The sequence below is a fragment of the Ambystoma mexicanum genome, chromosome 9 (genome assembly GCF_040938575.1).
Source record: "Ambystoma mexicanum isolate Mex_15411 chromosome 9, UKY_AmexF1_1, whole genome shotgun sequence".
Lineage (NCBI taxonomy): Eukaryota > Metazoa > Chordata > Amphibia > Caudata > Ambystomatidae > Ambystoma > Ambystoma mexicanum.
The window spans coordinates 1123851976-1123877206 of NC_090931.1; the positions used below are offsets into that span (position 1 = coordinate 1123851976).

Here is a 25231-nt window from a genome sequence, read left to right on the forward strand (position 1 = left end):
AGGTCTTGCTCAAGACGCAGAGGGAGATTGAAGGCTGTTCACAGGAGGGAGCTAGCTGAGGAAAGTGATCGCCACCAGCTCTCTGTTTAGCAGAGCACTTAACACGCAGAGAGTTGGTGCCAGGGGAACAGAGGAGTCTAGAAGGGGAGTATTTGGTCTGGAAGCGTTGAAAATAGAGAGGTCCCCGGCCCCAGATAGCCTTGTGAATGCTGCAGAGGGATTTGAATTTAATCTGCGCTGAGACTGTGAGCCAGTGAAGGCTTTTTAGGGGATGGAGAAATGTGGTTCCTTTGTTAAGAGCAATACTTTGATTCAAATGTTGGTGCATCACTGTGTGATGTGATGAGTCTGGGTGTAGCAAAGGGACTTGGACTTGGAATGGGAGAATTCAAAACCAAGCCTTGGGGTTGCAATTTGATTTATGTAGAGTTCTTAATTGGGTCAAATTTGTGGAGGAGGGAAGAAATAGTTAGTGAGAATACAAAGTGGGTCTGCAGGTTTGTTATGTGGGACCAGAGGCAAACGCAAAGGGAGGGCTGCTGTGGGTAACTTGACGTTCAAAAGAGGGGTTGTATGTGGTATGTGCCTTCCTTGTAGCATTCACCCTGAGAAACATTTTTTTTTTCGATGGTCGTGGGATTTTTGTTGGCCTAAGAAAAGCTTTGGAAGGTTAATATTGCATGTCAGCATGGAGTGTGTATTCCATGGCAACAGTGAGGAGGAATCCAGCTGTTGCATAGTGGTGGAAAGAGGGGCCTATTCAATGTCTTCCCGTGAGTCTACAGTAGACTGTAATGCATGTGTTTGTAAAATAGTTTTAAAGGCCACCACAAGCACACTTGGTGCAATGCTGCCATGCAAAGGATAGCCATGTACAGTGAAACGTACTTGCCATTTACTGCACACATTTTGGTTGTGCAGTCACTAAACCTCCACCTACTTGCTCAGATACCTGGTACTCGTCCTTCATAAAAACTACTCGCCAATGCGAGTGGCTAGTAGATTTTCCAAGCCCTGTTTAGTTCACTCAGTGATGTGTCCGAGAAGCAGAGGGGACTAGTTGGACCAAAGACCTTGTAAAATTGCTCCTGTTAAATTGCCAATTTTGGATGAGTAGAAATACTTGGCGAAGTGTTTTTGTTAGCTGCCGTTTCAGTCAACACCTCGTGCTTTGGAGTGAGACTTGTAACTGTGAATGAAAAAAAAAAAGTATGGATCTAATTTGGCATTTGATTTTGGCAAATTGGCACAATGTTTTGTTAAACCTATTCCCTTGCATCTTTTTCAAAAAGCTGTGAAATTACTGCTGACCCAACCATATCTTCTAGTGTCGCAAATGCACTTTGGCCGTTTGTTTTGAACTCCTTCTAAAACAGTAAATGCTAATAATAAGATACTCTTTACAGTGGAAAGGTGAAATCCAGGAGTTTTGTCCGAACACCAAAATGTTGCTTGTTGGCTGCAAATCTGATCTTCGCACTGATCTCACTACACTGGTGGAGTTATCAAACCACAGACAAACGCCAGTATCCTACGACCAGGTAATCAGAGTTTCTGATGAAATTAACATTTGTGGGAGGAAAATGGCATTTGTGGAACTGTTCTGGCATGGGTTGGTGGCCAGGGTTTAGTGTACCACACAAGTACACATCCTATGTATTTTGCCAGGTGCGTTCTTCTTGCTGGCATTGATGCATGTAGTTTTTCTTCTCTCAGCCAGGAAGTTACTCTTATTTTGGTGAAGCATTATACTTAGTATGCCCCTGGTTTGTACGGGATATTGGGGACAAGAATGAATGATTGGCTTTATTCCGTTTGCAATTGGGCTATATATTTTGGAGAGTAGAGAATGAAGGGACCATGGCAAGGTCAAATCTGTGATTTGTTGCAGTGCAGCCTCCATAAAACCTGAGTCTATTTGATTCCCAGTCCATCCTTTAGCCTCGCGCGCATTATTACGAAAGGTAGTTATAACCTGTTAATTCCGATACCTGGATGGTGCAGGTATTCTTACCCACCGCCAATAGTTGTAGTAAATGCTTGCACTTTTCGGGTCGTGTAGTGTAGCCTTGTAGTTGCCATGTTTATAGGTAATGGAAGGGGAGTGTCCTTTTTATACACATTGATTAGAAAGTGAACAATTCTGACAATGCTTGCCCATTTTTGAAGTACTTTCATAAAGGCAAACGCTACGTGGGGGTCGGGTACATGTATTGACCAATCCAGTAAAAGGTCTACATGCAAAGCTCTTTTTGAAAGTATTTCTCAATAACCTCTATCCATTTTGCACTTTCTGCTTGGAGTGGTACCACCACAGCCTTCCTATTACTGCTGCCTAAGGGCTGGGTCTTTGTTTGGGGTAGATATGCTTGAGGAAGGTGTTACCTGGTGGCAGAGCCTACATGCCTGACTTCTAACCTCTGGCCTCTTCATTGTATGTGTATGGTGGTGAGGGCTTGTGGTGCCCCCTAAACATATCCACCAACCTCTGCAAATTGGCATGTAACCGAGGCATGCATTTTTGTTTTTTTAAGCTACTGTGAGACAAGGTTGAAGAGTTTTGCAAGAGTCTGTGGAGGAATGGGGACGTATTCCGCAGGTGCTCGTTGCATGCTCAGATCGACACCAGGAGATTAGTTTGCATTTAAAATGCAATTGTAAGAAACTTGCCAGTGTGGTGGGGACTGTCTTTTGTAGGCTCTGCATGGTGGACTGCCAGAGAAACTTGCACAGCAGCTAGAAGATGCATGCATGAAGTACAGGAGTGCTTTGTCAGTCCCTGTAGAAACGGTCATATGTCCCCAGCACCGGAACATCCTCTGTAGGTTTCCTCTGATCAAGGGTGTCCTCTACACCAGACCCAACTATTCCATAACTCTTAAAACCAATGCCCATCCCCCGCAGCACTCCAATCAGGGGCCACTTCCTCGCTTAGCTTCACCCTGCAATTCAGTTCGGCAAGGACGGTATATGTTCCTGTTTTGCCTTTTACCTCCTCATCTAATGTTCTTTGGGCAGAAAGTACATATGCAGGTATTTGACCTCTGGCCAGTTCAGCGCTCTTCCGCACTCTTGGTGCCTAGTTATTTCTCAAGAGTTAGCAATTCAAATGGTGCCCTTTTCCTTTTTGTATTTTTTTTGGGGGGGGGGGTCTTTATTTTTTTATTTTTTTTCGCTATTAAGTTACAACTGGAAAGCATGACGTGTGAAACAATTTGCAGTCTGATTTTCGTGTGCTACTAAGTGTACATGTCCCATTAAAACTACACCAATGTTGCTCCATAATAGTCCTTTTAGACTGAATTGTACGTTTAAATGAATGCTTATTAACTTCGAAATTCCTAGATATTCAATGTTCGGGGGTCTGCAACATCTGCTTATCCAGATATGTTGGACTGTATCTGCCGTAAACCCTAGCCAACATAGTTAATCATGACCTAATCCAAAATATCTGGTGAGGTGCAGGTTGCAGGACCCTAGTTGCATAGTTCTGGAATTTCAGACTATTACATCAGATAGCCAGACCATAACATCATAGAAAAATTAGATTTTTAAGAATGTCTTTAATCTGTCCTTACCAAAAATCGTTGCCTGACATTTTTCGCTATTTTCACATCGGTATGTTTTTAATTGTTTTCTTTTTTTGTCCCCCATCCACTTCTTAGGGAGCAAACATGGCCAAACAGATTGGAGCAGCAACTTACATTGAATGTTCTGCCTTGCAATCCGAGAACAGCGTCAGAGACATTTTTCACGTAGCCACTTTGGCGTGCGTTAACAAAAGCAATAAAAATATGAAGCGCAAGAAGTCACAGAGGGTGACGAAAAGAATTTCACACATGCCCAGCAGACCAGATCTGTCCACAGACTTGCGTAAGGACAAAGCAAAAAGCTGTTCTGTGATGTAAAGAGCCTAGAACATTTTGTGGTCGATATGGACAGGACACCTTGCGATGACATGGTGAAGATGGAGTGAAGCGTGCAGGCAGGCGAGTGGGCATCGGTTCCTTTGTCAGCACCTTGAGAGCTATGCTTCACCTTGTGTTTGGTACTAAAGGTTCAGCATGTAGACTAAGTGGCGAGAAGAGATGAAACTGGTGTGTGGATGGTATGCCAAAAAGGACTTCAACGTCTTGAGAATGGAAACGCGCATTTTGCAGCTGAACAAAAATGGCGGCCCTAGAGTTTCTTTCTGATTTTTGTTTCTACACGTAATAACAAATGAGTCCTCTTTCTAATGCTGTTAATGCATCATTTCCTCTCGGCAACCGGACTAATGGATAATTTTAGACTGCCTTTCCAAGAGGTATGATGTCATTTCCTGTGGCTGTTCACTAACACAGAAGTGATAGGATGACCTAGGTTGCTCCAAGGAAACACTTGACAGAACTAGGAAATCCTGCCGGACTGCGTAAGCAAAATGTTGGATGTGCAAGGAAGAAAGTTTTGGTCTGCGTTTTGTTGGAAATGGCTATGACAACTCCAGTTATACAGGAAGAACGGAATAGGTACATTTTCATTCTCGATCTGTTACTTTTTGTTCCTCATTGTGATTGTATTTAAAACGTGATAGCTTTATTTAGGTCAGTTCATAAGGATATGACGCATTACACGTGACCTGTTAGCTGAAAAGAAGTTGAGGTGCTGTTTCTTTTCAATGTACCATCTTCAGAGACGAGTGTGTTTTTGAAGATTCACTCCCTTAAACGTGGCACGAATCATGGGACAGGCAGGCCATTTAATCTCTGCGAAACGGATAACGCCCATAGTTTTGGGTCTGGAAGTCTGGCTAGGAATCGCAGCGATTGGCTAATGGCATACTGGAATGAACGCGTCTAGGTTCATGCGCAGCTGGCCCCCAAAAGTGACTTGGTCGAGTAGTGCTCCACCTGTCCTATTTATGCAGCCACCGTTAATGCTGTACCGTGAAGATCAGCCTTGGCGACTTCCTGTAGGCGTTTTACCTAAATAGATTTTTCTCATCTTCTTCTAAAGAAGGAATTCCAGCTCTAAAGGATTTCTTGCTGGTGCTTGTTGAAAACGAGCATTCTTGCCAATGATATGACGCTTCATTTTTGAAGTATTAAAGCTGTTTCATTTGCAGTTTGGCAGGGTAGAGGACTACGGTAATAACAATCTGCTCATTGTATTGCAAGCACATGTTTTTGCAAGAGAAAATTCAATCCCAATCGTCTCCTTACCAAATGTGGACATGTACCACTGTACAATGCTTTGAATAATGCAACAGTATGCTTTGGGCAGTATTACAAAATAGCTGGCAAGTGCTTTCTGTATTTAAATATTGTAAAAAATAATTTATAACTGTTCTGAACATTACTTTTTTGAACGTTGAAGTCACTTTGTATGTTTTTTTGTTAATGTTTCTGCAGTATTTATTAAAATATCATTGTTTTTCTTGAAATAAAAAAAGGCTTTTATTAGGCCGTAATTGTAACGTGCGTGATTTTATTTATTTCCTTGCATACAGCGTACTCTGTTGGTATTGCAGCAATGAAATGTCTGTGTCTGTTTTCCGCCATGCAATTTCAGAGTACATAGGCACATCTTGTAACCAAAAAGATTGCTGTTTTCTTCTCAGCTGTACAATGCAACTGAAAATAAATGTTAGTATTTATTTGTACACTTATAAGAAGCAACATAACCCAGAGGCATCTAGGTGCTGGCTACAAAAAACGAGCAAACTGGTGGGGTGGGGGCTCGGGGTACGATGGGATTAGTGGAAGAGAAAAGCCTTTAGATGTTTCCTAAACGCGTAGTATGAAGGTTCATGTTGCAGGTGTGGAGGGAGCTCATTCCAGAGTTCTGGCGCACAGGCTGTGAAGCTTGTCCCCCTGCCCTCTTCCTGTTGAATCTTGGTATAGTAAGGCAATGTTTGTAGGCCGATCTGATAGGCCTGTTAGAGGAATGTTTGTTTTAATGATCTCATTGAGTTATTGTGGTGCCTTATTGATGATACATTTGTAGGGGATTAGAGTGTCTTGAACTTAATTCCGTTTCTTACAGGAAGCCAGTGGACAGCTTTCCTAGCCTCTTGAGATGTGGTTGTGTTTGTCGAAGTCGAGAGCTGCTCGGAGAGCATTTTTTTAAATTGTTTGTAGTTTGTGCAGGGTTTTTTAATTTATTTTTAGAAGTCCCACTGAGTAGGGAGTTGCAGTATTCCAATGTTGAGCCTTTTGGGGCCCTGGGAACTTTGAGATAGTTCTGGGATGAGAGGAAGGGTTTACTTGCATTGATGATCTTGATGGCATACCCCGATGAGACAATGTGGTTGACTTGGTGGGTCATGGTGAGGGCAGAGTCTAAGTAGACACTTAGAGCTTTGACAGATACAGCTACTGGTACCTTGTGACCATCAATGGTGAAGGATTTGTAGGAGTCATCCAATCTGGTCAGGCGGGATGGTAAGCCAGTAATGAGGAGCTTGGTTTTTTCATTGTTAAGGCAGAGGCTATGTGCAGCCATCCAGGATTGGATGGTCTCGTAGATGGTGTTGATGTGACGTGAGTCGGAAAGGTAGTTACCCGAAAGTGGTATGGTAATTTGTGTCATCGACATAGTTTGTGTATGAGATGCCAAGTGGTTGAGGAGTGGTTTGGTGTACACATTGCATAGTGTAGGGGAAACACAGGATCCTTGGGGAACACCACAATAGGTAGCGATAGGGGTAGCCGAGGCTTCTCCTATGAAGACTCTGGAAGCTCTCTTGGCAAGGAAGGAGGCTATCCATTTAGTTGCGTCTGGGGAGAAGTGGGCTGATGTGGGTAGTGCTTGGCGCAAAGGAGCTTGTAATCAACTAGGTGGAAAGCGGCAGTGATGTCAAGCAGCAGGAGGATTGATAGTGAGCCCTGGTCGTTGGTGATGTAAACTTTTTGAGTGCAAAGAGGGCTGTTTCTGTGCCATGTTTAGGGTGGGAGCCAGATGGATGGGATCCTAAGATGTGGTGGTGTTCTATGAATACCTGCATTTGCAGATAAGCAACTCTGGTGATGATTTTGAGGCAGATGGGGACCGTTGTAATTGACGGGTAGTTACTTAGGTTGGCGTGGTCAAGTGTAGTGTTTTTTTTAGCAGCGGGCTACTCGGGATTCTTTAAGCACGATGCGAACTAGGGCGCAAGCAAAGATGTTGATGGCAGCAATGAGAGTACTAGGGATTCTGCGCAATCTTTGACTAGAGAAGCAGAACAGGAGTCTACCTTGCAGCATGATGGCTTAAGGCCTTTGATGTTGGCAAGGCATGTGGTGTTGATGGGTTGGAACTCGAAAAGAGGGATGTTTTATTTGATTTGTATTTTTATTTTTCCTGTGGGTTATTTTTCTCATGAGTGTATTAGATGCTGTTGCACCATGTACCGTCTTTGAGGAAGGCAAGGGAATGGGAGATGGGTGTCTCTAATTCCGTGTGGATGGAGAAGAGCTTGTGGTAGCTTGAAGTAGCTTTAGAGAGTCTCTCGTAGGTTGTCGCTTTGGAAGTTAGGATGGCGTGTTTGTAGCGAAGGGAAATCCTTCATGAGGCAGACTTTCTTAATGGTGGTGGGTTCTTTAGTCCATGCGGCTTCCTCTGCTCTTGTTCTAATAGCGCGGCTGCAAGGGGTGAACCATGAGTTGAGGTGTGCAAAATTATACACTTTTGGGGATTTGAGGGGAGCTAGTTGGTTGTCTCCCGAGTGTAACAGGGTATTGTTGTGCTCCACTAGGGTAGTAGTGTAGGGGAAGGTTGAGAAGGGGGGGCCAGACGGTGTGGGGTTCCGCAAACTGCGTGCCAAGATACTGGCATCACTAGGTGCTGCAGATAGGGAGAAAGTAATGGTATGATGGTCGGACCGTGGGCAGGGGCTGACGGAGCGGATATTAATGTTACTATTGGGTCTACAATCCAGTCTAGGGTGCAGCCGAGACTGTGCATGGATTGTGATACGTTAGGTGCAGCCTAGGGCTTCCAGTGAGTTGGAGAGGGAGACCGCTTCTGTGTCGGTGGGGTAATTGAACGCCAGGTTGAGATCATTGAGGAGAAGGCGATGAGTTGGATGGTTTGAGGTTGGAAGTAATGATTTGGATGATGTCCTCTTCGAAGGAGGAGGTGGGGCACAGTGGTCGGTGAATGAGACAGTGGAGGAGCAAATCTGTTTGATAGCGATGCTCGCAGTTGTGGGGGGTGGTAAATGTGGTTTGTAGTGGGAGTGTGTCCCTGCAGAGGATTGCAAATTCCCCCCTTTTCTTTGTGATCTATCACATTGTAGCATAGAGTAACCTGGTGGAATCGCTATTGATAGGAGTGCTTCAGATGCCGGGGTTAGCCAGGGTTATGTGGGGTGCTAGGAGGTCAAGCATTTCATCTTTTAAATCAGTGTCGAAGTATTTTTAATAAAGCAGAGTACTGTTAATGAAGCATACATATTGCTGCTTCTAGGTGTGGATGAGGAAATGATGCATCAGACTTCTGGCAAAGCTTTTCTGCTAGCTACAGGTTTGTTGGGTCATTTGTATCTGCTATAATCTAACTGTCTACATTAAAATTGCAAAATAAATCGTAGTTTTGAAGGATAGCAGTAATGCAGAACTAGTAGTAAGGTTTTAACTGCGTAATGGCCCGTTTTTGAAATTGAAAAACCAATGGCACGTTTAGATCAATAAAGGAGCAGCATGTAGTAATTATAAACTGCTTGAATTCCAGCCCCACACCCTGCCCAAGATAAAATCTGAAGCCTTTTAAAATGGTATCACTAAAGGGTCCTAGGTCTTTGCTGATATTTAACTTGATCCTAGTTCCCAAGAGAACAATGGAAGACACATTGATAAAATGGTAAACCTAATGTCATTTTACTAGCTGCTTCTTCCTGTGTACATTCCTTAAACTATGTATCCTCGGACATGAATAGTTTAGGGGAGGTGGGGGTGCAGTATGATTTCTCTCTATTGTGGCGTTCAGGCACAAATGGTGTGAAACCACATGTGAACCTTTTCTTTAACCAAAATACAATTTTAAAAGTAAAACTCAATCTTCGAGCACTACAGAGCAAAAGAACAAATAGTCAACCAATCTAAATAGTAGGGCAATGCTAAACTATTAATTCTGTTAATCTAGACCTTTCTATTGTGTAGTCTGAAGACACGCCCCTTCACGCTCAATCCAGTAAAAATACAGCCCAATGCGGCGGGGCAAAGGGCCCAAGTCACCATTTGCAAGGATGAGAGGTATTTATTTCTATAAATTGAAATAAATCAGCAAAGAACTCTGCTGCCATCGAACGTTCTACCAAATCTGGGGATGTGCAGCAAGTTAAAGGATCCCTGGCCTCGATGTTGTAGTCATCGTATACATCAAAAACCGGTGAGGCTTGTTGGAGCGACACCATACATAGCCAGCCTTCATAGGGCATGCTGGCTGGGCCATTGGTCCCAGCCCTCTTGTCCATCCACGTCATGCGTGCTGCTGGCCTGGTCATCCGTGATAAAAGGGGGCCTAACGAGCAATTACTTATTCTAAAAACGATGCTACTCTATCACTGTAATGGTGCACCTGGCAGACACTGAGATGAGCCAAGGTCATAGAAACATGCATACTTCGCTCACTCCCAGATGGGTCAGTTCTCCACCCTCGTTTTGAGCTATAATTTCATCCGTCCCTGGCACCTCACAAATCAAATGTGAAGGGAAGATAACCTTGCTTTCTGATTGATCAGGGTTCTTGCAGCTATATGGTCTGTTGTCTATGCCTGGCCTGATCTGTTGTATGCTATGGTCTTGCGATCAATGCATTGAAAGGCTGTAACTCTTAACATGTGGGTTGTTGGCGCTGAGGGGTCATGCAATCTGAATCGTAGGATGGGAACTGTCAGGATGTGCTTGGCTTCCTCCTTGTGGCCTTGCAGGGCACATTCCTTTCGGGGTGTGAATGCCTACAGCCTCTGAGAGAATAGCAGGCTTGTAACTCCTGGTGGGGGTTTGGTCTGTGGTGGGCCATGCAAATCTACTACTAACACGTATGTTGCTTTTTCGCTGCGCTTGTGCCTACATTAAAAAATGGCTGCCCACAACTAAGATGACGTTTACACTTGCCTCTACAATATATAGCTCTTGAAACTAGCTCCTGAAACATGCACTACGCGATCATGCACTTTCTTGTGTGTACACTCGCTCCCCTCCCCCCACCCTGCTCTCTCTGTGTGGTGTACTATTTGTTTCTCATTCTGAATCGCTTAGGGGGGGGTGGGAAGACCCTCCAACCTTCCCAACATTTGTTAAAGAGAAGCGAGCCTCAAACTCTGTTAAGCTCCAAATGTTTTAGTCAATTAAAGAAGACCCTTGGATAGCTCACTTAATTATCTGAATAGTCTCTGTGCCTGATAAACATTCAACTCAATGGTACTCCTAAGAATGAGTGGCTTGATGGACCTTCCAGGATTCAAATCTGTTACCTCCAGATTACACACAGATCTCTGCAAGGATGCATTAATCCACTTAGCTAGTTTCCTGGTAGCGTGACAAGTCATCAATGCGGGGAACTTCATGGTACTAAAACAATTAAACATTTGAAGAAATTGCAGAAGCGCTTGTTTGCTGCATGATCACTAATTACGTTTTGATTGTCCTTCAGTTAAAGCAAGTGATCATGTGCAATACTGGAGTCTTCTGGAAATGTAGTAGAATGAGCCCTAAAAGCCGCCACATTTATACCTTCGTGCACCATCTCTCCATACACCAGTGTGCCCAAGATATGTGCATGAATGGGAGGAGCCCTGAAGGAAAATTGATGCTGGGCTGATGGGCCTAGAAAAAGGACGTTTTTGTAACCTAACCTTCAACTACAAGCGGTTTAGGATTATGGAAGACTGATATAAAATTGTGAGATAAACTGCAAATTTCTTGAAGGAAAACGATGTGGTTTTTAAAATAATTTGCTGGGTGTGTCCAGGTAGGAAAACTAAGCAATGACACTTAGCAAAGTTGTTAGCTGAGATGATTAACCATGAAATACGAAGGGTGGCATGTGCAGTCTAACAACATTTGAAGAATAGTTGTAACACTGCAGAGAAAATTATAATTTTAGTTTAAAAAAGCATGGCAGTTATTGTAGCTAAAACCCTTCCAAAATGTGTGGGTCGATGAGATTTGAGACACTTGAGCAAAGAGGATTGCCTTATGGCTGTAGTCTTGGATGAAGATCGAAGATGGAGCCGCATTGAAAATGTGCAGATAGTTTCACGAAGGCAGTGCACAAGGGTTTGGTTTACCAAGGAGTTTCCGGAACACAGACCCTCTCTGCATCTCAGTGATTGTCCTTAACAGTGCAGTGAAAAATGATGCTTGTGTTTTGGAGGCACATTCTGAAGGTCCTTTCTACAATGTTCCGTGATCCAGCCTCCAAATGAGGGTATCCAAGATGAGCGATTAGGTGCATATACCTGAGGAAGTTGAAAGACCTGTAGAATGAGTGTCCACTGTACATTGGAATTCTTGAGTAATGGGCCTATGCAAGCTCCGCAAGGGTTTTGTACTTTGATCTCCCAGTTTATTTAATGAACCGCTGCTTTTCTTCTTCAGCCTTAGAAAAGTTTGTTTTTATTAATGTGTTCTAGTCAAAATATGATTTTTCACATACAACATACAGATGAATATTAACACTCCATTAAAACCAAATAAAACATAAATAAAAAAAACAAATGTAAAACAAATCCAGTGTTTGCATTATTCAATTATGACTTCTTTAAGAATCAGCCAGCATTGCGAGTACCTCGAGTCAGTAAAGTTTCATGGCCAGAGGATGGTCGCCCCAGAATTATGCAACGTTCAGCCATAAAGGGTTCTTTACAAAACTACTTGAGTATTGATGGCGGTGAGGTTCTAGCGCAGAGCATGCAATCATAACCTGCTTCACGGTTTGCTTCAGTGCTAGACTACACAACGTACACTGACCACTCGATTTATAAGCACTAGGCGTGTCCTTCACTGTAGTCCTGCTAAAAACAAGCGTTCGCAAAGACAACTGTTTTGGCTTCTATATAAGTATTAGACATTTTACAGGTACTTGCACAATTTTGCAGCTGCTAACATCGATGGCCAGTTAATACCACTTTGGCAGTGCCTGGCAAATGCTGTTCCCATGCCTACAGAAAAGCCAAAACTGTTGGCATTGCCAATGCTTTTATCTAGCAAGAGCTCTGTGATACCTTTTTAGCTCTTCAGCGCTCTTTCTTAAGCCCTTTCTTTTCCCATGCATCTTGGTCAAAGCTGTGCTTATGTTTTACTTTAGGATTCTCACAAATGCACACAGGAGGACCCTGCTCCCATGCAAAGTCCAAGAAATTAAAAAATGAGCATGCCTGATCTAGCTGGCCCATTGTCCTAGTTTCCATACGGCTTTTGGATTTTTAAACTGGCACACTCCACCCCCTTTAAATTTAGAAACGCTGTTTCCTCCCTAGTTTACACCTAGTGCACCATGAGTTACTGATTCAGTTGGCGGCATACATATTGGAAAATTGTCAGTCAGCATGTTCTGATCACTAAACGGTGTTTCTTCAATTTCTTTAACAAATCTGCAGCACGTGAACATGCTATGAGAAAGTACAGGTCTGTATTTGAGCTGGAGGTGCTTCTTTTCCAAGTGGTTGCTGGTTGCAGATCACCCACAATACTCCTGTTTGTGACCAGCAAGTCCCAGTTCTTAGGACTGGGACTTGTGGTCTGTTGTGGTCTGCTGGGTGCCACTGAGGATGGTGCACTCGAGTCTATTCAGAGTGGTAAGCAAGAATCACTAAATCTACAGCTAACATTGATAATCCGAGCTAAAGTGTTCAGCGTCTCATTTCTTGTGGTTTGGACTAATTCAATTGGAAACAACATAAAAGTACACCCACGTGAAAGACATTGTTATACTGATCTCACGTCAAGTATTACCCATTGATTGAAAAAATAAAAAATAGTCCATAGCCACTTGGAGCCTAATACCAAATTGGGCAGTAAACTGCGGGAGAAGATTTCAAAACGGCTACTGTCGGGAATCGCTACAATACGTGTATAGCACGTGTAGCGAACACAGAGCCTGCGGGCTATAAGAACTAATTGATCTCCACCCATCCTCGCTCGGCCGTGAGACTGTGGGACAGAGATCCTTTGATCTCGGCCAGCGAAGCAGTTAGGAGAGGTGCGCGGCTCGGCTGAAGGAGCTGGTGAACTGAGATCAGGATTTACCGTGTTATACTGGTGTTTGGCCTTCGCTCGACCATGAGACTGCGGGACAGAGTTCCTTTGATCTCGGCCAGCGAAGTGGTCAGGAGGGGTGCGCGGCTCGATTGGAGGAGCCGGTGAGCTGAAACTGGGTCCTGCTCTACTGTTCTGGTGTTCGGAGTTTGGGGCTGACCACGCCCACAGAAACCGTACCAGAGCAGCCGGGTCCTAGTCCCCGCAGAAGCAAATAAACACGTTAAGAAAGTTTAACTAAAATAAAATCGACAATCACCAAAACATTTTAAGAAGAGACAACACTATCCAGCCTAAGGGACAACTAATCGAAGACAGTGGTAATAAAAGTGAAATATGAAATTACGGAGCAATTTCAGCCAGGATGACAGGAGAGCCCCGGAATGGGATGGAAATACATTGGAAGAGGTTGTAGCCCTCAATAACTCAGAAGTAAATGATGAGCAAGTTGGGCGGCACACACACAATTGTGAAGACCGTTATAAGGTCAAAGCACAAGTGCATAGAGTAGCAGCATCTGTTACACCTCTAAAAAATGGGGAGATGAGGGAAGAAAAACATGCTGGAAGAGATCATTGGAAAAAAGGACTTGAATTTACTGTTAGAACTACAAAAATAAAAATAAAATCGAAGACCACTTTGGCAAAAATAGATCAAAAAGTGCAAATGATGATGAAATGGATGGAAAATAACTTATTGAACCTCAATATAAGATCGAAAAGAGATAGGGGGACACTAGACATGTCAGTCCCCACAATACTGGGTTTAAACACAAGTGAATTGTCTATACAAGAACAAATCGTTCATAATTCAGATAAGGTTCTTGAGTCGACAATACTGGGAAATGAGGAAAATGTGGAAAATCACCAAAGCTGTATGGAAACGAGTATTGCTCAACCGGAGAAAATACAAGATTGGGAAAATGAAGTAAATGTAAATACACTCTCAGCATTAAACTATGTTCTGAGCACCTTGATGTCAGTATTTGAATTACTAAAGGGAGAAGTGCAATCGCAAACAGGCATCCTCCTAGAAATGACAAGAGTTGGCAAACCTGGATGGGGCATTAGTGGGTTACAATAATGTGCTAAATACAAATATTCTGCAAGGACTTCAAGAAGTGAGAGTGGAATGCACCAAACAGGAACATGATTTATCTGCCATACAACAATCTATGGTATCCCAGAAAACATATGAGGAGGTATACCTCAAGCTGAAACATGATATCCTATTGCAACTCCAAATTCTGACTCAAGGAAAGTCAGATACAGGTGAGAAAAGAGACCAAGAATCCCAAAACTCCCTGATGGACGAAACCCCACTGTCGGAATCTGTACTGGAAGAGTTCAGGAGATCGGCAAATGTGGGTGACGTTCTTAAAGAAGAAGAGGAGGTACCATCCTCCCAAATGGCAAATGCAATAATGGAGAGTGAGACCAACAAGAAGGGGGTGGATGAAGATTCTGATCATCCAGCATCTCAGGGAGGTAAAAGAGAAAGAAAAAGATAAGCAAAGAGACAAAGAAGATTGGAAAAAAAAACACAAAACAAAAAAAAGGAAGAAAAAAACAAAATAATCAAAAGAAAAAGTGACACAATAACTCAGAAACAAATAACTTCCTAAAGAAAATGTCAAATACATAGTCAACACAAACGGGGAGAACAGGAAGTTATTGAGCTAGACCCTGAAGAAAAACCCTCTGGGAACACAGAAATGACAAAGAAACAGAAAAATCCTTTTGGAAAAAAGAAAATCTTCGAAGGCCAGCCAGTCGTCTTGTTAGAAGATATGAATCCACCAAGGAAATCAACAGGCTGCCAAACAGAAATCGAAACAGCTGGTCTGACACCATCAGTAGAACCGGTAAAGAGCAAGGAGAGCCTACCAATTGCACCAATATTCTTAAGAATGAAGCAAAAAGCAGGAACATCAAGAAAAACTAAAAATGCTGAGCAAAGTGGAGACGTGACGCCCACTCTGAAAATTGCATCAATATTTCTGAAAAAGGTGGAGTAGAACAAAAATAATTGGCTACTGGAGAAGAAATAAAGATGGGGAGGGATAGTTTATGATGATTGGTGCAATTGGGAATGTAACAGGGAAATCAAAAGAAGTGAGGGGGCCTCCCGTTACAGACTCGGTAAGAACGGTTTCATTAGAGACCCTTTAAAGAACAGTTGCATGGAGAAGTAAAATTACCATCACCATTCGCCATGCCAATTATTTGGCCATCCTCAACTGCAATTTAAAACCAGATAAGAACACTAAACAGAGGCCCCCTCTTATCACTGTTAAAAAAGTGGCAAGTTTATATCTCATCAATAACAATGACTTTGAGTTTGTGAAATTTCCAGACATAGAACATCCCTTGGTCGGATGTGCCTCAAGAGAGGTGTTCATGGCCATTGAAGGGGCAAAGGACGATCTGAAGAATCTGAACCTACTAATTTCAAACACAAGACCAGAGACTCTGACTCAGCAGGGGGGAGAAGGTTTGGGAAGTATCACACATCAGGGGAACAAAAAATCCCCCAGGCTGGACTCACAGGTGGTAGGGAGCCCAATGGTATTCCCCAAAGCGATAACAAATGAAAATGCTCTGTCTCTACTTCTGAGCATTCTCACAGAGGTTTTGCAAAAACTAGGATTGAGCCAAAAGCCTCTTTGAGAATGATGGTCTAAAAATGTTCTGTTGGAACAAACAGGGTCTGAATAACTTTACATCCAGGTCCATGAAAAACTATCTCTTCGGGGGGCGGGAGGGAGATATAATGTTGCAGGAAACATGGATGGTAAACCAAATGGCAGTAGAGGGCTTTTCTATAGAGACACAAATTGTACATCAAAAAGCAAGAGGCCGGCCAAGCGGGGGGATGCTTACGCCTCTTAAATGTGCTAAATTCAGGGATATATACCCAATTGATTGTAAAATGCAAGGACTGCTATTATGCAAAAGCAACATTGAGAAGAGAGAAACAGGACCTGGATGTGATAGTTTGTAATGTATAGTGGAACCACGCGTGCTCTGGTTTGAATGCTTTTTTGGATAATTGTTAGGGAGAATTCTCTCGTTAGGCTGAATTTCCTAACCTAGTGAGTCCCCCAGCAGCTTTGCTGGATTCCTGGAGTTTGTTTTTTTTCTCCTGCCAAGAGTGAGACTCTTTTTCTCCCACTCTTGGATATGATTTATGGTGTTCCTTTGACTGTTAATGTGTTTTATGGGCTATGGGGTCCTTTACTCCATAGGGTCTCATGTGTTTTACTATGTGTGTTACATAGCACCCTCCGTGCAGTAACACAGGGGTGTCATAGTGGCACCCCACCATAGACTCCATACCCTGGGACTGACTACTGTCTCCCAGGGCATGTAAAGTCGCCATTGACTTTACTAGTCCCAAATTATTAACAGAAACCAGTACAAACCATACTATTGTGGATGTACTGGTCGGGGCAATTTGATTGTCCTGGGGTCTGTTAGTTTAGGGGGCACGTCTCTGGCTGGTGGCAGTGGAAACTACTTTTTATATTCGATTGCGAATATTTCCCTATGGGATTTTCCCATTGTTCGAAGCTACCAACTTTAATTATTTAATTCTCATAGCCTCGAACATACCGCCAGTTTATTTAATATTAATTCGCCGGTTGGTATTTTTTGCCAGGACTCGATTCTAAAATGGCGTTTGTGTTCTCTTCTGTGACTCCAACCCAAGTCGAGCCCTTTGTTCCACTTTTTGGTGGGCTTCTCCACAGAAACCTCCAAAAGTGGTGCCACTCTGTCTGGGTACCACACGGGGTGTGGGAGGGGGTTTAGGCACCCTGGACTGAGTTACCTTGGTAACTCAAGTCGCACTCTTGTGTGATTGGCCCAAGTGGTGTGCCGGCCGGCTCACCACTTAGCATGTTTGATTGACAGCTAGGCTGAGTGAATGGGGGTATGCTGCATAAAAGCAGGGCTTTGGGGACTGGAACTTCAGAATCAACGGACCGCTCCTCGTACCTGAGAAACTCCACGGCTGGTTTCTTCTCTGGCAGTGCAACGGACTCCTGTCTTCCTCCACGATGAGATCCTCTCTTCCCCCGGACGAAGCACCGACTTGCATCCGCTGCCAGGAACAACTGCCCCTGCTGGAGTATTCTCACCACTTAAGGTACCGTGTCCGCCAGGCCTCCCTTTCTAAAGATTGCTACAAGGTAATAATAACCCCTTAACCTTCTGCACTGGGCTGGCCGCCTTGCCCCTCTAACTGGTCCCTTTCTTTGGTCCAACTCCTTTTTGAACCGTTACAAGACTTTTGCGCACTGCAACCGTGTGACCTTGGACACATTTCGTTTGATCCTCTTAAAGTGGATCCGGCCTATTGAACTCTAACTTCACGGTTTTACTTTGCCTTTCTCTCTTATGTTCTTGTAAAAGTGTTGGGATCTGTTTCACTTATTCTCAGTTCGTTTTTAAAAGGGAGAGAAAAACAATTAGAGTGCCATCTACGTTAAGCACTCACCGCTGTCTGAAAATAAGTGGGGCTTTACTTAAGACTTGTCTAATATTCTTTTAAGGGAGTGTATATCTTTTAGTGACCGTGTTTTTGAATTGCTTACTATTAGTACCTGTGTGTTTTTCTAGATGTGGTTTTAAATAAATAATTATATCTCTTTTACACCAAGTTCTGGTCAGCCTTTACTTGTTCTATTGTGTTCTCTTGACCTATTGTGAATACTCTGTATACTGCCTAACTCTTCTTGAGGGGAGTCTGACTGCTCAGCCACAGCTACCAAGTGAATCTGTGTGGTACAGACTGCTACCAAGTGGGTTTACTGCCAAACACCTGTAGTCTTAAATCTTTTGCAGTGGTCCCAGAGGGAACTGCACAGGTTTCTGCCTAACACTGGTGTACAGCGGTGGGATTTGTATTGAGTATACACTTTAGAGTGCTTGTTGAACACTTTAGGACAACTAACCACAGAGCTTAGAACTAAAAAGCTGATTTTCTAACTATGTCTACTATAGAGAGGTATACCCTAGAATCATGGTCTGCCAAAACTGCTGATTGCTTAAAAGTATTGTGTAGAGATAAGAATCTCTCTGAGAAGGGCAAGAAAATTGAACTTATAGAAAGATTGTAAGAAAACCAAAGTCTGGGTGGTACAGAGGAATCTACCCCCCCCCCCCAGCAAATGTAGAAAACAGTGATGGTATTGATCTGAATCAAAGTCTTGATAATGAGTCAGAAGAGGAAAGTGAACCTAATGAAGGTAGCCACCCTGAGCCTCTGTCTGCCTTACCTACTGTACCTACTGGGCCTATACCAGGTCCTACATGTAACCCTGCTTATTTTGAACTTGAAAAAATGAAGCTTGAATTAGAGTACAAACGTTTTATTGCTCAATCTGAAAGGAACCAAGAGCTAGAGTTCAGAAGAATGAATGCCCAGGCTGAGCAGAAGCAAGCTGAGTTAAGACTCGGCGAAATAGAGCTTAATCACAAATTAGAAATGAAAATGTTGTCTGTGGAAAATGCTTCTCTCTCCTCTGGTTCTTCTAGGAGTTCCAGTCCCAAAAGAACCCGGATGCCTAAGGAATTAGTGGGTATGTATGAACCTAGATTGGATGTGTTGGATTGGTTGAAAATGTTTGAGTATAATCATGGGCTCCAGGACATCACAATGAATGAGTTACTTCCCTGGTTGTTCTCTAGGCTTCCCCCTGTTGCAACTGATGTGGTAATGGAGGTGGGGGAGGTGGATAAGAAGGATTATGAATGTGTGAAACTAGCTTTGATAGCTAGATTTGGGAAGACCCCTTCCCAGTACCTTAAGAGGTTTAGGGCCCTCAAAAAGCATGATGGTACCCCTTGGGCTACCTGGGTGAGTGAAAGTTTGAAAAACTTAGAGGGATGGATTAAGGGTTACAGAGTTAACACTTATGAAGGAATGAAGAATCTTGTAATGTTGGAGTCAAGTTATGATGCCTTCTCTCCTGAGCTCAGACAGCACTTGGATGATTCAAAGGAATTAGATTCCAGGAAGTTAGCTAAGGCTCCTGACTTGTGGGTTGCCAACAGGGCCACTCACAAGGATTCTGGGGCTACTCAGAAAAAGGATGAGGGAAAACAGCCAAAAAAGGACTCCAAAGAGAATTCTAATAATTCCAATTACAAAGAGGGCCCCAAACAAAACCAAAAGGGTAAGCCACCAGGGAAACCAACTCAGGCTAGTGTACCTCCTGGTGCCAAACCAGAAGGAGATCAGAACAAGCCACCATTCCAGTAAGCAATTGGTAAATGCTTTGTTTGTGGCTCTACTGACCATGTGAAAGGAGATCCCAGATGTAAGGGTAAACCTTCAGGGGTCCAGCTTGTCTCCTTAGCCTTCGCTCCAGAGGAGGAAGTACAAATGGCAAGTGGAAACTTTCTATTACTGGCTGATGAACCCATTGGAGTCTCAGCCAGTGTTTCTTTAGTGTGTCTGGGTCTGTGGGAACAACAGAACTTAGATGTCTATAATTCTATCCCAGATAATACTAAAGAGTATTATAAGGACAGTGTCCAGGTGAATGGTCAGGAGACTCCTGCCATTAGGGACACTGGGGCCAGCATAACTGTGGTGGAAAAATCGTTTTTTCAGGCTGAGGATATTGCTAAGGCACCCAAACGCCTCACCAAGTTAGCTGGATGGCCTGTGCAGATGCTTCCCCAATTACCAGTTCTCATCCAGTGTAATGACATGACTGTGAAGATACCTGTCAGCAAACAAAGTGAGGTGCCAGGAAGGGTTCTGCTGGGTAATGACTTGAAAACTCTTGGAGTAGTGTCACATACCCCCAGACCTCCTACTAAAAGGTTACAGGAGCTCACCAGACCTGCAAGGGAGAGAACCATGAGAGGTACTCCCAAGGAGATGATGAAGAAAGAGATAACTCCTGCTCCACTGGAGATGTCAGCTGCTGTCTCTAAGAAACTAGAAGAAAAAGGGAAACCTAAAACTTTTAAAAATAATCTCACAGCCAGCACTCCAGTGCAGCCAACAAGGACTTCCTAGGTTGTCCAAAGTTACACCATTAACTCCCCCTCCAGCTGAGGCTGAGAGGGAGGTACAACCCTGTGTGGTTTAACTAGACTCTGAAGAAGAGCTAGTGGAAGGCCAGGAACTCATTGGAGATCTGGATCCTGTTGACCATCCTGAGCTGCAGTCTTTACTGGCAGAAGGTGGACCCAACAGGGCAGACTTCAGTAAGCGACCGAGAGAATGTCCAACTCTGGAAGGTCTTCGCCACCAGGCAGATGCTCAGGCTGAAGGGCAAGAGCCTGGGAATATATAGGTTACACTGGGAAGATGGCCTCTTCTACAGTGAACCAACCAAGTCTGGACCTGGGGACAACAAACGACTTGTAGTACCCCAAGAGAACAGACCACAGTTCTTGCAGTTAGCCCATGAGATTCCTTTGGCTGGTCACTTGAATTTCAAGAAGACTAAGGAAAGGCTCTCACTCTACTTTTATTGGCCAAAGATGGGGGCTGAAGTAGATAAATACTGCAGGAGCTGCCACACCTGCCAGACTTCTGGTAAGGTTGGCTCCAAGAATGAGGCACCTTTAGTGCCTCTCCCTGTAGTGGGAGTCCCATTTGAGAGAGTAGGGATTGACATTGTTGGTCCCCTTGATCCTCCAACTTCCTCAGGCAACAGGTTTATACTTGTTGTAGTAGACCATGCTACTAGATACCCTGAGGCAATTCCTATGAGGACTGTTACAGCTCTGGCTGTGGCAAAGCCCCCTCCTTGGTATTTTTACCAGGGTTGGGTTTCCTAAGGAAGTAATCTCTGACAGGGGGTCAAATCTTATGTCCCACTACATGAAGGCCATGTGGAAAACCTGCGGAGTTACTTACAAGTTCTCAACCGCATACCACCCTCAGACAAATGGATTGGTTGAAAGGTTCAACAGAACCATGAAGAGCATGATAGGTGCTTTAGAGGACCCCCTTAAAAGAAAGTGGGACCTTCTACTGCCATGCATTCTCTTTGCTTATAGAGAAGTCCCTCAGGAGGGAGTAGGTTATTCTCCCTTTGAACTTCTTTATGGTCATCCGGTCAGAGGTCCATTGGCCCTGATCAAGGAGGGGTTGGAGAGTGCTCCTTCCCCCAAGCCAGTCAGAGTGACTGACAATGTGATAGGTCTCCGGAGGAGAATGTCACAAATGATGGCAGAAGCAAGTGATAACTTGAAAGCTGGACAAGCATTGGTCAAGCACTGGCATGGCCAAAAGGCTAACATGGTCAAGTTTACTCAGGACAAGCTAGTTCTCATTATGATTCCAACAAGGCAGAGGGCCTTGCAAGACAAATGGATGGGACCCTTCAAAGTTGTGGGTAAACCTGGAGATGTCAACTATCTGGTGGACTTGGGCAACCCCAAGGAGGCTCCGACAGTCTTCCACACCAACAGGCTAAAAGCGTATGTCTCCAGACCTGATGTAGGAGCTTTGCTTCTAGCATCATCAGAGGAAGAAGAAGAGAGTGAAGCTCTTCCGGATCTCCTCAGAGGCCTACCTTTAGACGAAAAGATTGAAGGAGTAAATCTCTCTTCAAATCTGACACCTGAGCAACAGGAAGAGTGCAAATCTATGTTGAATCAGTTTGCCTCTCTGTTCTCACTTTCACCAGGCTTGACCCCTTGGGGACAGCATGACATACTCACTGGAGACTGTCTGCCAGTCAAAAGCAGAGGATATCGAATGTCAGAAAATGTAAGAACCCACATCAAAGGTGAGGTCAACAAGATGCTTGATCTCGGGGTAATAGAGCCCTCTACTAGTCCATGGTCTAGCCCAGTTGTGTTAGTACCAAAGGCAGGATCTAAAGAACTTAGATTCTGTGTGGATTACAGAGCTCTTAATGCAGTCACTAAGACTGATGCCCACCCTTTGCGAAGGACAGATGAGTTGGTGGATAGACTTGTGCAGCCAAGTTCCTCAGCACATTTGACTTGACGTCAGGCTATTGGCAAATAGCCCTGACAGATCATGCCAAGGAGAAAAGTGCATTTTCTACCCCAGTTGGCTTATACCAGTTTAAGGTTATGCCTTTTGGATTGAAAAATGCACCTGCTACGTTTCAAAGGATGGTAAACCAGGTTCTAAATGGGATGGAGGACGTCTGCATGGCATACTTGGATGACATAGCAGTGTTCAGCAATTCCTGGGAAGAACATGTGGACCACCTGAGATATGTTTTGCAGGCTCTTGGAAAGGCCAACCTGACCATAAAGGCAAGTAAATGCCAGATTGGACAGAGTAAAGTGGTCTACCTTGGACATGAGGTAGGGGGTGGAGAAATAAGGACTTTGCCCAGTAAGATTGAAGCTGTGCAAAATTGGACAACACCTACTACTCAGACCCAGGTGAGAGCCTTCTTAGGTCTCACTGGGTATTACAGGAATTTCATGGAGAATTATGGGTCCATAGCTTCTCCACTGAATGTCATCTCCTCTCCTAAATTCCCTAAAAAGGTTAGGTGGAATGAGGAATGCAATGAGGCCTTTGAAACCCTGAAAAAGGCTCTTTGCCAAGCCCCAGTACTCAGAGCTCCTGACTATGCCCAAACTTTCATTGTGCAAACAGATGCTTCAAATGTAGGAATAGGTGCAGTCCTCAGTCAACTGGATGGGAAGGGTAGGGAGCACCCCATTTGCTTCATCAGTAGAAAACTGAAGGATCCTGAAACAAGGTGGGCAACCATTGAACGAGAGTGTTTTGCTATTGTGTGGGCTCTGAAGAAGTTTAGGCCATACTTGTATGGTTCTACATTCAGACTGACCACCAACCTTTGAGATGGTTAATGCAAATGAAAGGGGAAAACCCAAAACTATTGAGATGGTCAATCTGCCTGCAAGGGTTTGATTTCACCATTGAGCACAGGTCAGGGTGTCACCACCAAAATGCTGATGGTCTATCTAGGATGTATATCATCGACTAGAGGTATGAGATTCATCCAGGAGTGGATTAAATCCTCCTGTCCCTTAGTCTGGGGGGGGGGGGGGTGAGTGTTAGGGAGAATTCTCTCTTTAGGCTGAATTTCCTAACCTAGTGAGTCCCCCAGCAGCTTTGCTGGATTCCTGGAATTTGTTTTTTTCTCTCCTGCCAAGAGTGAGACTCTTTTTCTCCCACTCTTGGATATGATTTATGGTGTTCCTTTGACTGTGTTTTATGGGCTATGGGGTCCTTTACTCCATAGGGTCTCATGTGTTTTACTATGTGTGTTACACAGCACCCTTCTGTGACTCCAACCCAAGTCGAGCCCTTTGTTCCACTTTTTGGCGGGCTTCTCCACAGAAGCCTCCAAAAGTGGTGCCACTCTGTCTGGGTACCACAGGGGGTGTCGGAGGGGGTTTAGGCACCCTGGACTGAGTTACCTTGGTAACTCAAGTCACATTCTTGTGTGATTGGCCCAAGTGGTGAGCTGGCCGGCTCACCACTTAGCATGTTTGATTGACAGCTAGGCTGAGTGAATGGGGGTATGCTGCATAAAAGCAGGGCTTTGGGGACTGGAACTTCAGAAGTCGCCACAGGACCTAAGAATCAGACGAGGGAGAAGCTGAGCTGACCTACCATGACAACACCACCGGTGGAGCCCTGCAGAACCGACTCACCACTTCCCAGCGAAAGAGGAGATCTCCCGGCTGGAGAGGCTTCTTCCCCTGACTGGTGGGCACAACCAGTTTTACCTTCTTTCTTCGCACCCCAGACTGGTTTGTGGTCGAACTGCCCATGCCAGGCGGCCGGATAGCCACTCACCACTGAACCGCAAATCAACGGACTGCTCCTCTTACCTGAGAAACTCTGCGGCTGGTTTCTTCCCTGGCAATGCAACAGACTCCTGTCTTCCTCCACGACGAGATCCTCTCTTCCCCCGGACGAAGCACTGACTTGCATCCACTGCCAGGAACAACTGCCCCCGCTGGAGTATTCTCACCACTTAAGGTACCGTGTCCGCCAGGCCTCCCTTTCTAAAGATTGCTACAAGGTAATAATAACCCCTTAACCTTCTGGACTAGGCTGGCCGCCTTGACCCTCTAACTGGTCCCCTTTCTTTGGTCCAACTCCTTTTTGAACCGTTACAAGACTTTTGCGCACTGCAACCGTGTGACCTTGGACACATTTCGTTTGATCCTCTTAAAGTGGATCCGGCCTATTGAACTCTAACTTCACGGTTTTACTTTGCCTTTCTCTTGTTATGTTCTTGTAAAAGTGTTGGGATCTGTTTCACTTATTCTCTGTTTTTCTCTCCCTTTTAAAAACGAACTGTTAGAGTGCCATCTACGTTAAGCACTCACCGCTGTCTGAAAATAAGTGTGGCTTTACTTAAGACTTGTCTAATATTCTTTTAAGGGAGTGTATATCTTTTAGTGACCGTGTTTTTGAATTGCTTACTATTAGTGCCTGTGTGTTTTTCTAGATGTGGTTTTAAATAAATAATTATATCTCTTTTACACCAATCCCTGGTCAGCGTTTACTTGTTATATTGTGTTCTCTTGACCTATTGTGAATACTCTGTGTACTGCCTAACTCTTCTTGAGGGAAGTCTGACAGCAGCCACAGCTACCAAGTGAATCTGTGTGGTACAGACTGCTACCAAGTGGGTTTACTGCCAAACACCTGTAGTCTGAAATCATTTGCAGTGGTCCCAGAGGGAACTGCACAGGTTTCTGCCTAACAATAATCTATCACAGTACTTGGAAAAGGTGAACATACAATTTGCAGGAGCAGAAATAATATTATGGGGAGATCTGAACTCCCAATCCCTGCATTTATCAAAAGAGCAAACAAAGCTAACAGGGCGGCGGGTGACAAAGAATGGTCACACATGGGTGGGTTTCTTAAGGATGTTGGACCTGAAAATGTCAAATGGCAATCTCCCAGGGGATATACCAGCAAAACCAACACAAGTTCAGGGCACCTCGGTGTAAACACTTGATTATCTATTTCTATCTAGTGTATTATTTGAACAGAAGGCA

General features: G+C 44.1%; 1 protein-coding gene across 1 annotated transcript in view; it reads left to right on the forward strand.

The window, feature by feature from the left end:
• RND3 (Rho family GTPase 3) overlaps nt 1-5455 on the forward strand; it is a 36348-nt gene extending 30893 nt beyond the window's left edge. Inside the window, exons 4-5 of the mRNA XM_069616493.1 lie at nt 1407-1541; nt 3666-5455. Of these exons, the coding sequence (XP_069472594.1) occupies nt 1407-1541; nt 3666-3908 (378 nt within the window). The 3' untranslated portion in view covers nt 3909-5455. The remainder of the gene's footprint in view (nt 1-1406; nt 1542-3665) is intronic.
• The last annotated feature ends 19776 nt before the right edge of the window (nt 5456-25231 follow it).